The 16,704-nt window shown below is 36.1% G+C and overlaps 1 protein-coding gene across 8 annotated transcripts in view; it reads left to right on the top strand.

The window, feature by feature from the left end:
- Positions 1–15,641: 15,641 nt before the first annotated feature.
- Idua (alpha-L-iduronidase) overlaps positions 15,642–16,704 on the top strand; it is a 288,729-nt gene continuing 287,666 nt past the window's right edge. For 6 of the 8 annotated variants that reach the window (XR_016548188.1, XR_016548187.1, XM_090391168.1 and 3 more), the window contains exon 1: positions 15,691–15,803. Coding sequence is in view for 6 of the 8 variants with exons in the window: in XM_090391168.1 (XP_090247294.1) it covers positions 15,732–15,803 (72 nt within the window). In the remaining 2 variants the exon portion in view is untranslated. The other 2 variants (XM_090391167.1, XM_090391166.1) reach the window with 2 other exon arrangements.

Here is a 16,704-nt window from a genome sequence, read left to right as displayed (position 1 = left end):
AAATTATAACTCGCGCGTTAGACACCAACTGCAACAGCGCCTTACTAGCATACGGGAAACACATATTTAACCTAGGAAATGTTATATATACTAATACAAAATGACGTTGTAAATTGTTTTATCGAATGACGCTGCCAAGGAAATTTCTGATGAAACAGCAGCTGCAGAGAAGGATGTCGCAGAAGAAAACATGAATTCTACAATAGAAAGGAAGAGCTGAAATAACGGCGAGCAGGAACACACCCCTTATGCACATGGATGCAGCAGAAAGAAGATTTCAAGAAAGATTCAAGTGCCCAGGGACTTTTCTATTTACAAGGCTTTCTCAAGTGTTTAGTGGGTTCCCAAACAAATCAATCAATAAATAAAATTAATTTAATTAATTTAATTTAATTTAATCCTCTCTTTTTCTTTTGATGTTTTTTGGGCAACTTCTTTAGCTTTCAATGACTCTCTGCTATAAAGTGTTTACCTATATTCTACATTATTAGTAAATCGGTATTAATAAAAGCAATATTGTGTGAGCGAGGAGCAGTGTGTAAATAAGATTAACTTCACACTGGGTGAGTAGTGACGACCGTGGGGCTTAACGAGAGCTGGTTTAAGGGGAAGTGAACCAAGGAAAACTTCGAAGAGTGTGTGTGTGTGTGTGTGTGTGTGTGTGTGTGTGTGTGTGTGTGTGTGTGTGTGTGTGTGTGTGTGTGTGTGTGTGTGTGTGTGTGTGTGTGTTTTGGGAGGGGAGGGGAGGATCGCATTGAAATTCTGATGATGAGAGAGGAGCAGGATGCATCGACGTATAAAGAACTGCCTACATGCGCAGCCTGTGAAACTATCAAATTTCAGTTTTTCTTTAGAAATTTTTCGTTTGATTAAAAAAATATAAATTTAATGTATGTTGTTTAATTATTATTATTATTATTATTACATCAACTCTCCTGGAGTCATAGACTTATCGAGAGAGAGAGAGAGAGAGAGAGAGAGAGAGGGGTTATACCATTAACAATTACATATATTATATAAGAAATATGCATTATATTGCATTACAATGTGAAATTTCTTCTTCTTTTTTTTCAGATTCCATCAGAAACATCGGGAATTTGTAAATGCTTTCCATCGGTTCCTTATTCCTGCTATTGGTCTTGGTTCAGCAAAACACTTTTTCTCACATTCTATTAAAGTTGATCTCCTTCATGTGTTTTTAGGACGGCCACACTTTCTCTTTCCTGGTGGATTCCATTGCAGGATTGCGTGAGAGATTTCTTAAGGTGTTAATGTGGTTTATACATTATGTATTTGTGACATCCAGAGTACTTATTATTATAAATACATCCACTCAACTTACTTCTAATCCGTCAATCCATTTCCTGCTCTTTGGCATAAGACTCACATCTCCAGAATCAAACACTCTAATAAAGCAATCATTAAACATATCTACAATATCATTCGCCTTGGTGATTAGACCACCTTTTCCATCTAGCAAGACCATTCATCCACAATCATCCCTTCTTTTGCCAGTCGTAACGAAAAAACTCCTTAGGGTTGTACCGTGAATGTAGCGCTTATCTCCTCTTATATTATAATTTTCCATTCCTGACTATATCATACTATTAACTTTTCTTGCTCGAATTTTGTATTCATCATGCAACTGTTCACATCTCTCATTTTATACTTTTTCCGTAATCTATTTTATCTGCAATTCTATTTTAATCTCAGTGGTCATCCATTTTACTCCAAATTTATTTTTTTTTTAAAATCGTGGTATGCATTTTGCTAGTACTGTTAACAAATGGTCCTTAACTAGCGTGCATGTACCATTATCCTCTTTATCCTCTAATTCCTCCATCCATGGCACTGCCCCAAGTTGACTATTAAAATCGCCTGCCTTATAATTCCAAATCATTTCCTTTTCTCTTTAAGACTTTTGCATGCATATGCACTCCCCAAATCAATACCACATGGTCACTTTCACCAAGCGGAGACAAATATGACATTTCAGTCACCATCAAATCCTCTGACGCAATAATCAAATCCAAAACTCCTCGCGTTCCCTCCAACACATGATGTTTAAGACATTTGTCCTCAAGAATTCTAAAAATTAAGTTTCCTTAATACAACAGGTTACTTTCTCTGTCCAAACTATATTTCCATAATTGAAATTACCTTAATGATCACTCTCTTTCCGCTCACATTTGTCATTATTTTTCCTGTTCATTCATTCTATAGCATGTTATGAGTAAATGAATTTTAATCAATTTAATTAAATTTGAAAAAAAAAACAACGATAAAATAGTGCAATAGGTATATTAGAAACGTAAATCTATTACTAGACTAAAAGGAGACGAAATCATAGCTATGTCGCTCGGCTATTTAAAGTTTGTAAATTCTACTCTTCGCATTGAAAGTAGGAAAATAATTCAATATCTAGACACAAGATGGCAGCATGAGAGCCACAGTTCTGCTGTTTCATTTTATTTATTTGAAGATGCACAGAGAAATTGTGATCCCTTGTATTTTCGAGATTTTCATTATTTCTTTAAGGAACAGATTTTAGTATAAACTAAAAAAAAAAAAAAATAAATAAATAAATAGAATAAAGAATTTAAAATAATCTATCATGTTACTGTCAGTTTCTATTAAAAATAAAGTTTCGAGAGAGGGTTCATGCTTGAGAAATTTAACATATATATTCATTAAAAGATTTGGTGCAAATGCTTAATTTATAGCTGAATTCATTGTCGTAGATATGGTAAGCACGTGAAATAGAGCTAGATTACTGGTATTTATCCAATGCAACATATTACACTTTCCTTCTTTCAAAAATAAAGAAATAAAGTTTGATGTGCTTGCTTTATTATTATATTATTATTATTCCATATATATATATATATATATATATATATATATATATCAGTGGATGTGGCGTATCAGTGGATGTGGCGTATAATTACATACCAGTTCTGGGCATCAACATCGGAAGCTCAGAATCACACGAAGAACAGTGGAAAGAGCTCCATGACGGCATAAAGAAGAAAATTAATGCAATGCGCCCTAGACAGCTGTTCGTCAGAGGAAGGGCCCGGGTTTGCAACATCTACCTAACATCTCGCATGTGGTACAAGATACACAACACCCCATATCACGGAAGGTGGGCCGAAAAAATACACAGGCTATGCGCTACATACATCTGGGGCTCTCAGTATGAACCCATGCGCAGATCAACACTCTTCCATGAAGTTGAAGCTGGAGGTTTAGCATTGCTAAACATCCATCTGAAAACTCTCATCGGCAGGGCAATAACAACAGCCCGAGCACACACAAAAACCTATCATGCCTATGCGGCAACATTCTTACAAAAGTGTTTGCCGCATAGGTTTATAAGCTCACTTCCAGATATAAAAAAACCAAGCCCGAGAATGTTCAAAGAAATAGCCGAAGGGTACACATATATAATGAAATACTCAGATACCGAAACCTTACTGACAATTAAACCAAGAAAACTATATAAAACATTAAGTCAAGTGACATTCCCACCTCCCCAACACAGGGAAATAAGAAAAGGAGAAATTAGGCAAGTCCAGTGCTTAGCAAAGTTTTCCGACTTCCAATATCACCAAAATACAAAACATTCTTCTATAAAGTACACCACGCCTGTCTTCCCACAAAAATGTGGTGTGTAGCAAAAAAAATCCCACTACAAGGCCCAGCGAAATGTCATTTCTGTCCCGACCCAGAAACAATATATCATATTATGATGTTCTGTAGCAAAACGTCCACAGTATGGAACACCATACAGAAATTCCTACATAAGACACAACCATTCTCTGAAAACACATTATTTTGGTTGGAAGACCAAAAAATGAAAAAAACAGAACTAATAATCATAATAATAACAATGTATGCAATATGGTCCCACAGATGTGAAAAAATACACGGAAGAGACACCAGACCAGACATACTAGCAAAAATTAACAATTATTTAAAGGAAATTATCATAAACACTACACAAACCAAAAGCATAACAACACAGCAATGGAGGAAACTCGGCCTAATTGATGAAGGAGAAGAAGAAGGAAAAATAAAACTTATACCGATAATGGAACCCCCGTAGTTAGTGGTAGACAAAAATGATAACCCACTATCTGAACAAAAAGCATAATCCCAGACAAAGGTGCTGTTAACGTAGGCTCATTCGCCACAACGAGAGGAATAATGACAACAAGATATCAAATCTAATAAAAAAATAAAATAAAATACAATAAAAATAAAAAAATTAAAAAAAAAAAGTATATATGTATATAAAATAATTAAAATAAATAAATAAGTAAAAGTTTAGGTACGCCTATATATAAGGGATAAGAATGTTATATATATATATGTATATCTAATTGTGTAAGAAAAAAAAATGAAAAGTAAATAGCAAAGATAAGTCAATACTACTCTAGTAATAAATATGTAGATTAAGATATACTACCAGAAATATGTATATGTTCTTGTATATACAGACACAAGGACGGTAGAAATGTCAATTGTAAGAAATGTAGATAACATAAGTTCATAACATGATAATAACCCAAAATGTTAATAGGATATATTATCCATTTATAGACCTGTAACTAATTCTGCAATTCAGAAAACTTTGTATATAAGAAATTACAGATTTACCTCTTAAGTTAAGCAAACAATATAATGTTAAAGCAAGATGGAATTTTTTTTGTAAAAATAAGAGTGCCTACAAAAAAATAAAATCTGCATGAGATATAGAGATACTACCAAAATATATGCATATATAAATGTAAATAAAAACATAAGCAATGTATGTATTTTAAGAATAAGATGTGCATTTAAATTAAGTTAATAAAATAGTTATCCAAAATATGTGAACAAAGATATAAAATGAAGATATATGTAAAACGAATTGTACATATGGAAAATGTCAATGCTAACATATATATGTATGTATATGTATATGTGTGTGTGTGTGTGGGTGTATATGTATGTATGTATGTATATGTGTGTGTATGTATGTATGAATATGTGTGTATGTATGTATGTATGTATATGTGTATATGTATATGTATGTGTATATGTATGTATGTATGTATGTATATATATATATATATATAAACGAGAATAGACTGATCTGATAATGGAACTTATAAATAGACTGAAATCACGATGTAACATATACCAACAAAAATAACAGCTCAAGCAATTCAATAGGACAATAAGGAAAATAGAAATTGAGCATGTGATGTTGTATCTTATTTAAACAGTGATTGTAAAACAGGTGTCATAAGTATATTGTAACGAGTAAATGAAAATGCCTAATAGAATTAGCAGCCTATGTACAAATTGTAAATAGCTGTATATATATTTATTTTTAAATGTACACAGCTGCTGTTGTTGATACAAATAACCTCAGTAGAAGTAGCCTCAAGAAATGTAAATCAAAATGTCAATTAGAATAAGCATTCTATGTACAAATGTATATATTGTAAATAGTTGTATATATATTTATTTTGATTGTACATAGATGCTTTAGTGTTAATAAAAATATACTCAGTGGATGTGGCGTTTGCATAGCACGGCGCTTGGCCGCACGAAGGAAAGCTTGGTTTCGAGTCTAGTCGGCGACTAGAGGAAATTTTTCTAAGCCTGTTTTTGACTGGTTCCAGAGTTAGTCGATCTCTGGCACTTCTCCCGGAAACTCGGGTTTTTCGTCCCGTAAACTCAAGAAAATCGACCGTAGAACCCACATTATTTCAGACATTAAATATATTGTGTTAGGGTTAGGGACCACGAGATGGCGGCACATTTGAGCCGTCTCTCTTCACTGAGAACTGCTTAATTAGTGATAGCCTTGGGCCATCTATCTCTGATTGGTACCAGTGGAGATTGAACTGCCCACTCAGTCTCCAAAGTTAGATAGGGCTAAATGGCCTCGCCTACTCCCCGTATATAAAAAGGCGTTAGCTGATTTTTTATTATTATATTTTATTTATTTATTTATTTCCTTTATTATTTCCACCATGTATTATTCCATATATATATATATATATATATATATATATATATATATATATATATATATATATATATATATATATATATATATATATATATATAGGGGAGTTAACACTGACATTCCCTGCACAGAGTGAAACATACCCAAACCGAGCATAGACGGTAAATAAGCAGACATCGGGGCTTCCTAAAATTCATTAAAATGCATAATATTCATATCGTTCATATATATATCCTTTACTTTTTAAGCATAGCTCGGTACACCTGTCGACCGTCAGGTCCGACACCCGCTTGATCCTCCTTGGCATATGCCACACGACAGCACACCCAGCCTAAACGGGCACGCGATGCCACTGAAATTATATGTCAGCAGAAAAGTTATTTAAATTTCTATAAGAGTTCAGGTCACTTATTCTAGGTCTTAATGGCGGTATCTTTGGAAAGTATGAGGAAACCTTTTATCAGCTATTTTGTGCACATGTCCATACCACTCTGTTTTTCTCTAATTCTTGTTATTGAAATATTGTAGTGTAATTCTCTCTGATCTCCTGATTGGCTTTCTTTCAGTCCATGATGTTTTATGTATTTTCCTCAAATACTTGTTTGCGAAACCTGTCAATATTTGTTAATCAAAGTTTCTGCACCATATACTCACGTGTGTGTGTGTGTGTGTGTGTGTGTGTGTGTGTGTGTGTGTGTGTGTGTGTGTGTGTGTGTGTGTGTGTGTGTGTGTGTGTGTGTGTGTGTGTGTGTGTGTGTGTGTGTGTGTGTGTGTGTGTGTTGTGTGGGCTGAGGTCTGTTGACTCTGAAGGTCACCTCATAGGACCACAGCGAACACTCCAGGAACTTAGAAACAGCTTAATAAACCATCAGCTCACATAGATACCATAATAGGATGGTCATGTTTTGCTGAAAAAACGCTGAAATTCTCCATTCTCATGGAGAATTTGTGTCAAAGAAACCAGGTACGATAATTTTGTTTCCCTATATCTTACATCACACCACACCATCCAACGTATCTCACCTTACATCTACCAGTGCTGGTTGGTAATACTCCAATTCTCCATTATTCTAAAAATTTGTTTCATCAATAAACTTCATCTCATATGAAAGTTTGAATGAGCGTCCAGTTTGTTTACTGCCCATTTGTAGAATTCCATCCACATATTCGGATTGTCTTCAAAAAATGTTGCAACATTTGAATTTTATATGGATGCCATTTGTGCTTTTCGTGATGCAGACAATACTAGATTAAGCGACACTGCTTTTTTTTGCATTAAACCGTTGTGTTTTATGCAAAACTCCTCTAGTCTTTTTGAACTTCTCAATAAGTTTGACAACAATGTCGCTTGTGTTGTGCTTGCCATGTCTACTGTTACATTTCGTTGCAAGCTTGCGATAGCGTCCTGATCTGGTCATGGGAATGATTTTTACATGCTCTTCTTTAGAAAAGAGGTATTGTGTAATGGTGCCAAAAAGAGAAAAAAAGAAACATTATTTCCAAATTTGGAATAATGTAATAATATATGTATATACACTCCATGGACAACACATTAGAGATTGGGGTGATGGGGAGTTAACACTGACATTCCCTGCACAGAGTGAAACATACCCAAACCGAGCATAGACGGTAAATAAGCAGACATCGGGGCTTCCTAAAAGTGTATCGCAATCGACGAACACGGGTGAATGAGGTGATCTTAGAGACTTTAAAGGTGGACGTATTATCTGTGCAAGACAGATGGATCATTATTTCGACCAAGTGGTAAGAACCGTAGGGTTCTTGAGGGCAACCTTATCAAGGGTCTACCTGGAGTATATCACCAAAGGATGTACCAGCGAGCAAGTGGTAGCTGACCCCACACCACTGATGACCATGGTCATTGTAGAATGTACAGGCTCGTATAGATCAAAACAGGGCAATGGTGGCAAAAATCACACCCAATTTCAAGGTCTAAGTGGTCTAAGTACAGGAGCTGACGCTCTAATCATTTACTGGTATTGACAGCTCGTCATCGGCCATAGCGTCTCGTCTAATCGTGTTGTGACCATTAAAACTGGATCTCTGCAGAGTGGACCAGTGTCGTGAAGTCTGATAAATCCCATTATCATTTGTACCGAGCTAATGGAAGGGTGCGGATGTGGCATCTATAGCATGAGGCCATGGTCCTGCCTTCGTGCCAGGTCTGCTCTGTTCCAGGAGGTGGCTCTGGGGGGGGGGGATTTCTCATGTGACACATTATGTCCCTTGATGTGCTTGGAGCTTTAAACGCCGCAAGCTAGCAGAATATGCTGCTACTAATCACCTACATACTTTCACTGCCATCGCGTATACTGCAGCCGATGGTCTGTTTCAGCAGAACAATGAACCGACTCAATGGGCTGCAACCACCCAGGAATGACTCGAGGAACACTCATCTGAGTTGGGAACCATGGAATGGTCTCAAGGTCCCAGATTTAAATCCAATCGAATCTCTCTAGGAGCTGTAGAGCAAGACAGATCTATGTCTCCTAGATCAATATCTAAGGGAAAGTTGTGGACAGTGCGACAGGCATGGCTGGAATTACCTCCAGCAACCCTCTGTTATCTGGTGGGGTCAACGCCTCATAGAGCAGGCTGTAATTCGTACTAGAGGAGAACCAACACGCTATTAAGTAGGTATCTCTAATGTTTTGTCCATTGTGAGTATTATATACACATATTACAGATTATGGGAAAGGTCACAACTCAGACCGGTTTCGAACTTAATGGAAGCTTTCATCCTAGGCTTTCTTTACCTATTATATTTCATCTATTTTTATTTCTAACATCAAGCTCTACTCGATGTTATAAAAGAGCATCATGTTATTGATGGATTAAGAGAATAAGATTAATTAAGATGGATTAAATAAAAACCTAAGAATAAAAAGTTAAATAATCAGAGAAGAAAGTAGAGGGTGAACAGAGTTAAAATATCCCTGTTTAAGGATCTGAAAACGTCATCCAGTAATCCAAATGCTGCGAAACTTTGCGGAAATACACTGTGCGTCATGCAAGAACGATATCTGAGAAAAAAAAGTTCCAAAATTAACCACCAGGGACACTGTTTTATGTACCGAATGGAGATACAGTAATTTATCTGTGTACTAAGGAGAAAAGCGACACAAGCATAAATAACACATTTTAATTCACTACTATTGTGTCATAATGGGAAGGGCAGCATATTGTTCAATATGCTGCCCTTTCCATTATGCCGCAAACTGCATCCTTTGCGCGCGCGCGCACACACACACACACACACACACACACACACACACACACACACACACACACACACACACACACACACACACACACACACACACACACACACACATACACATGCAAAGGATGTGTACACAGCGCTGGCAAGTTATCAGGATGATCCTGATAAACTTTTCTCTTTGAGAAATTCCCGGAACAAGAAATCACAGGAGCTCAGATCAGGTAAACAAGACGGCCGTGCAGTGGGAAACGCAAGGCTGATCGCTCTGGCTTCCATGAAATGTTTTCGAATAACCTTCTGTACAGATCGACCGATGTGTGGAGGTGCCCCGTCCTGCATACAAATTACTGTATCCATGTACAGGCGTTATTGTAGCTGTAGCACAACATTGTTTATCATATCGTGATACCTCTCTGCAGTAACTGAGCAAGTTTAAGAACCTGACTGGCTAATAGCCTTAAAGAAGAATGGTCCAATGATAAACTAAACTGTAAATCAGCACAAGACAGTAACTTTGGATGAATGCAAATGAATTTGTTGGATTGCATACGGGTTTTGCGTTGTGAATACCCGGTAATTATGGGTATTCATAGCTCCGTTCAGGGGAAAGTGAGCCACATCTCTACACAAAATCATCCACGGCCATGTACCGTCCTTGTCCAATCGAACAAGGAATGTCAAAGCAAATGTCACGCGATTTTCAAAGTCCTACGGGTGCAACTCCTGCGTCAGAGTTATCTTGAATGAGTAAAAATGTAGAATTTTCCAAATAGTTGTGTAAGTTACATCAATGTGTCTTGATACAGCACATGTAGTGTAGGAACAAATGCTGTTATTCATGGCTCCACAACGACAGTAGCGACTTCATTCACTTGATGTGAACTGATTGGTTTGTGACTTCTGTCAGGTCTAATTCCCAACTCTCTCGTTTCTTCGAAATGGTCAATCATTGCAGAGCACATGGAGATTGTGGACCTTATCAACATTTCTTCAGCGACCAAATTCGAGGAGTGTAACAAGGATATTGCAATTTTAAGGTAGTACAGCTTCACGAGCAAAACACATTGGGGTAAGGTTAGGGCCATCACTATGGATAGTGATGACATTAACACAACGAGAATTAAGGAAAAAAATCCCGCGTGCAGCTTCTAAACCTTATTGGCATCTGCCGATTTGATTGATATGCGAATCGCGTGCATTTGGTGTTCAAAACGCCCCTTGTGCTGACTTTTGGAACTACTTTTTTCCTCAGTTATCTCTTCTGCATGATGCACGATGTATTCTGGCAAAGTCGTAGCATTTCAATCACTGGATGGTGCTCCACAATGCCTTAAAGAAGGATACTTTAATTTTGATCACCTGTAGATAGAAAAAGAACTAGCGAAAGAAACTCAGTTTTATACGAGGTTCTATTATAAATTATAGGCGGTCAATACCAAAGTTGATGAATGAGACCATTCCCAAGATGCTCATTTCAAGATGTTTTAGCACCTGATAAGTGAGCAAATACTTTGCCACACTTCTCTAGACATTGCTGATATGGATTACTTTTCCCTTCTTTCGCACTTTCCAAAGGTAGTATTTGATTTCATGAATCAGGGTAACGTACATTTCATGTTTTGTTCAGACCAGATCAAGATGAAGGTAGTGCTAACATCTATGACTGCAAACTTTCTTATTTGTCACTTTTAAGCATAATTAGTATGGTGCCTCCGGGAGTAAAATACATATTCAGTTGATTCAATATAGTTTCATATACTGCAGAGCTGGGCTGGTTACCGAAACTCTAATGTAAACACTTAATTCATTTCACTGGAGAGAACAGTGTGATCCCCAAGCCAAGCCACAACGCATTAGATATCCATTACTGCTGCTGAGATTTTTGAAAGTAGTTTCAATAATTCTTGTTATGTCCGGAAAGGTGAAGGAATTAACAAATATCAATAAATCTTCTGTGGTTTGTGTATATGCACTAGGGACTTTCCAATACTATGCATTTATCTGATGGCATTACACAGTAGCCAGTAATGAGCTAGTATGATTTCTGCTAGTAGACTGTCATACTAGCATAGAATCAATACCTTTGTTCGACGGGACCTCTCACGTGTGCCTGCGAACAAAGATAGAGAGAAATCTACGAAATACCTAATTAATGTGGCAAACGCATGGATAGATGTTAGCACTTGGTTGATGACTTGCAGAGCATTGACTAAGCACTTAAAATTCAAAATAAGTAACATACCCCCCCCCAGGCTTTCTTTTTCAATCTCTTGTCTTTGATAGTTCCAAAAGTATTCTAGAATTCTACTATACATTACTGCTTCCAATTCTTCGTAGATGTCTGTAATGTTGATAATGTACTATATTCAGGGAAGGAATATAGTTTACAGAACTGTAGCTATTCTAACGAAGGATGTATGTTTCACTTTCTGCAGCATGAGAAATTCCCAACTTTCATGGATGACCTGATGCGTTTGCAGCAACATGTTCTTTGATAAGTATTCCTTATTAAAGAACACGTTGAAGGCCATACAAGATTTGTATGGGCCTTCTACTACTGTATACCAAAGGAGCATATTTGTGGGATCGAATGTCCCGAAAAGTATGTTTAATCTTGTGTGGGTTGATGCAGAGGCCAATGATGTTGCTAATTTCTTCTGATAATTTGAATAAGCAATATACATAGAAAGGCCTGCGTATTTCAGTGGAAGTGACGTTCGCATCCGAAGCATTAGAAAGTTTGTTTCTATTCGATGACTACAGAAAGATCTTTTTTTTTTTCTGTAGTCAGTGTTCCCAAGTTAGTCGATCTCTGGCACGGGTAAGCGGGATTTTTCTCCCTCTAGAAAGTTCTTTTTTTTTGTCAATAAACACACAAAAAACCGACCTTATAATCCACACTATTTCAGGCAATAACATATAATGTTATGGCCCACCAAGTGGCGACACACCCCTGTATCTCTCTTCACCGTATGCGCTTAACATTAGTGATGGTCTTTGGTCACTTATCTCTGAGTGACTACCTGTAGAGATATTAAGTGGCCCACAGACACCAAAGTTAGATTAATGTTAAAATGATAACAAAGAGAAAATAGTGATTCCTGTAATATGAGAGCATTGCTGAACTTACTGCACCAAAAGCGTTCCCCCCCAATGCAAAGTACAGCTGACTTAGATGATATCTCTGTCTGATCCCTCTGGACATTGAAAGGGAGCCAAATAGAAATATGTTGCCTAAACGTTTGCTGTCGCTCTTCTGTAAATTTTTATGACTTCGGTGAGTAGGTGTCCTGTATTACACAATTACGCTATGCTGTAGTTAAATATCATTGAACATATCCAATATGACCTTCCTGATTTTGTGTTCTGTTAGCATGCCATCCTCTCCAGGACTTCGGCATATATATTATAGTAGATTTCACACAACGAAATAAAAGAGAAGAGGGACTTACGTTTGATAGGCAGTACTGAAGTTCAAAGGAGTCATAATACAAAGCATTATTGCTGTTAGGAAGAATAAGAGATATAAAAAATCAGTGCCATGAAGACAGGGCCATTGCCAGATTACATTGCGCCCTAAGGCAAACAATTAAATATCGCCCCTGATGGATTAGAAGACAAAAATATAAGAAAATCTGCACTTGATATTTTGTTTTTATTACAAAAAAATATTAATGCAAAACAATTACATAATGATATTTATTAATCTTTGCTCAACGGGCATATCGCACAATAAAACCGTTTATAAGCTCTTTCTAAATTTATAAGGCATGTCCGCCTCTATCGATATAGTTGCCAGACCAACCAATCTTTCTTGGGTAATTGCTATTTTCGCGAATAGTTTTTAATCAGTTTAAGATTGGAAAAACTTCTTTCCGCACTTGCTACGCTAGCAGGAATTGTTAACAGTATCCTTAGGGCGGTGGTTACGTTGCAATAAATTTCTAGAATATATTGGTTATATATATGATAAAATTTGGTGATAAGTATTATTTTTGAGAGCATTCTTAATTCTTCAAATAAATCTATTACATCTATATCAGATGTAAAATATCTTATTGCTCTAATACGGCGCCAACCGCAATATTGCTGAACGAGCGCCTTAATTAAGCTGCGCAGTGAGACAGGCTGCCTCTATGCTACACTCTGTCGATGGTATTGCATGAAGATATCTGAGGCTCACAGAGAACGTCCATATAGTGAAGGGATAATTACAATAGGAATAATTACTTCGTCTTCTCCTACAGTTTGGTAAAGAATTTTGGCAGTAAAGCTACTAATTTGGATATTAGCGTTTACCATGTCATGCTGCTCCATCAATAAACATGCATAGCAACTATATCTTCAGTTGCTTTATTTATGGTGATCACTGGACTTCCCTTTGCATGGTGATACTTCACAAGGTTTTGATTCGTATGCATCTAGATTATTATACATATTTGATCAGTTGGATTCCAAGGAAGATAAAAAAGCTAACAAAAATGATATGATAGCTATGGAATATTGAGTGTTTAGGATAGATTTAATGATGATAAGGAGCCTTGTTAGCTCATTCAGTATAGACGAACCCCTTTGTGGGAAAGACCTGGGTTCGATTCCCGCAAGTGACGTGCGAACCCTTTATCTGGTCTCTTTCGACTAAAGGTGAGTTAAACAGTCGCATACGAAGGTGAAGAGTTTTTCTCCTGGTGACTCAGATTTTCAATCCCTCAAAACAGGTAAACCGGTCCCATGAACACACACACACACACACAATGAAAAAAAAAAAAAAAAGAGGTGAGATTAAGTCGGAATAAGGATCAAACAGTTATTCTTGATTTTTAAGTAGAAGTGTTGTGAGAAAGTGAATAAGTAGATTTTTTTTATCCCTATAATGAGTGATAAGTGATTGGAACATGGTGGCAGACGGATAGTCAGAAATAAATAACCGAAATATTTTAAGCATTGTTTTCCTCAAAAGGGAGTAGTTAGCATTGTTTATCGCTCAATTTTTGGAAATCGGTTGGCGACACTTCATATAGAAGATATTTCATATATCTAGATTGACACATCGAAATTTGTACCATATTGTAAGCTCAGTGTGGCATGATTGCTCATGATTGTCTGTTGTGTCCATCTGGACAATTCCATCATGAAACATACAAATTTAAGTCTGCATGTTACATAGTTCACAAACCAAATAATTCATATATATATATATATATATGAACGAGTTGCCTTGACCTGCACGTAGTGCAAGTCAAGGCAACTCGTGGTAAAGGGAGTATAAGCTCTGATCACTATTCCTGATATTTACCCTTAATGCAAACTTTAACCTATATAAGGTAAAAAACTTTCTACATCTATCTCTTATCCTGAGATTTTTATTTAATAAGGTCAAAGTACCTTATGGTAACTTATTTTGGTAAAATATTTATGAGCTCTGTATGACTAAAAACTTAGTATTTCTTAGCCTGGCTCCCACTGACGAGATCTCAATAAAGGTCGAAACCGGTCTGGGTAGTGGCCCTTGCCTTTAATACATAGCATCATACATCTCCTCCAGGAGATGCGCTTTGCATTTTTGCATTAAGGGTAAATATTAAGAATAGTGATCAGAGCTTATACTCCCTTTACCACGAGTTGCCTTGACTTGCACTACGTGCAGGGCCAGCTAGACTTGCAACACTAGCTTTAAGGGTAAATATCTTAATATTTACCCTTAATGCAAAGCACATCTCCTGGAGGAGATGTATGATATTAAGGGTAAATGTTAAGATTGGTGATCAGAGCTTATTCTACTTTTACCATGAGTTGCCTTGGTCTTGCACTACGTGCAGGGTCAGCTAGACTTACAATACTTGCAGGCGCAAACTTGACTTGTTTGTCTGTTTGCTTACTTGGGAAATGGAGTAAAACCATGTTTAAAATAGCTCGGTATCTTTAACATTTATTAACCCAAGGTAAAATACTTTTCTACTATATATATATATATATATATATATATATATATACGCTCACCTTCAGTCCTCAAGTCATGGTTCCGCACGTCATGGAGGGGAATCGAACCCAGGTCGGAAAGACCTGGATTCGATTTCCAGAGTCTATACTGATTGAACTACGGAGGCTCTTTTCATTTCATATACAGGAGTTTAAAGTCTTTAAATTTAGTTTGACACGTCGATTCAGTATTTATAATAAACCTCCCTGATAGTTCAGTACGGGCATAATGATGTATTCTTCAGAAAATGCGAACTAAAAATATTTTATAACGTAATGAAAAATATTTTATGACATATTTTAAGTAATATATTATTATTACTGAAATCATCATTTAACTAGTACTTTTTTTTTTCTCCTGATGTGTTAATTAATTTAGCTTGTGTAGTCTTCCGTTCCTTCCTCATATTAGTATGATTTCAGTAATTCATACTTATTTTTTTTTGGTTTTAAGTTGTTGCGCACGTGCTGCTGGCCTTTCCAATGTCATTTAATATAAACATTTTAGTAATATTTCTTTTGTATTGTTTATTGTTAAATAGTGGCCGGATTGAGGTAGAATCAATTTGACACTATGAGCTTAAGTTTAGTGATTAAGTCATAGTAACTAGCATGTTATTGACGAAATGGGAGAGACGCCTATATAGTATACGTACATGTTTATATTATTACTATTACTTTATACATACAAACACACACACACACACACACACACACACACACATATATATATATATATATATATATATATATATATATATATATATATATACACACAGAATAAGTTAATATTACTGCCAATACTTGCTAATGAAGGGTGGATTTTAATATACTGTATATTATTACATGTATCTCCATGGTGCCTCATAACTCATTTTGGATGACTAAATTACAGGACGCCACATAACAGTGTCAGTGTGTGTGCACTTTATATATAAAATGTATGAATATATATATATATATATATATATATATATATATATATATATACATATACACATACATATGTATATACGTTTGAAGTTTATTATTATTCTATCTGGTGGAAACAAGTTTGTCAAAAATAGCACATTTTTGCTGTATATATTGACCTTTTGGCGTTGGGGAGGAAACATATAAAAGTTGTTTTGAGTAATTCCAGACTTCGATGTTGGATGAATGTTCAGCCGAACTTGGAAATGTCATGGAGAGTGTAATGAGCGTTATGTAATATAAGATAATCATGATATAAGATTATCTGATGATTTCAGGTTAGGACCTTTCTTATGCAGAAGATACTTCATATATCTAGATTGACACATTGAAATTTGCACCATATTGTAAGCTTGTTGTAGCATGATTGCTCATGAAAATTGACATAATTGTTTGTTGTGCCCATCTGGACAATTCCATCATGTAACATCCAAATTTAAGTCTCCATGTTACATGGTTGACCAACCAAACTTAAATTTCATTC

The sequence above is a fragment of the Typopeltis vanoorti genome, chromosome 4 (assembly GCF_054136105.1).
Source record: "Typopeltis vanoorti isolate ZY-2024b chromosome 4, IOZ_Tvanoo_1.0, whole genome shotgun sequence".
Taxonomy (NCBI): domain Eukaryota; kingdom Metazoa; phylum Arthropoda; class Arachnida; order Uropygi; family Thelyphonidae; genus Typopeltis; species Typopeltis vanoorti.
Note: the sequence above shows the minus strand (reverse complement) of the source record. Positions and strands in the feature narration are given on the sequence as shown.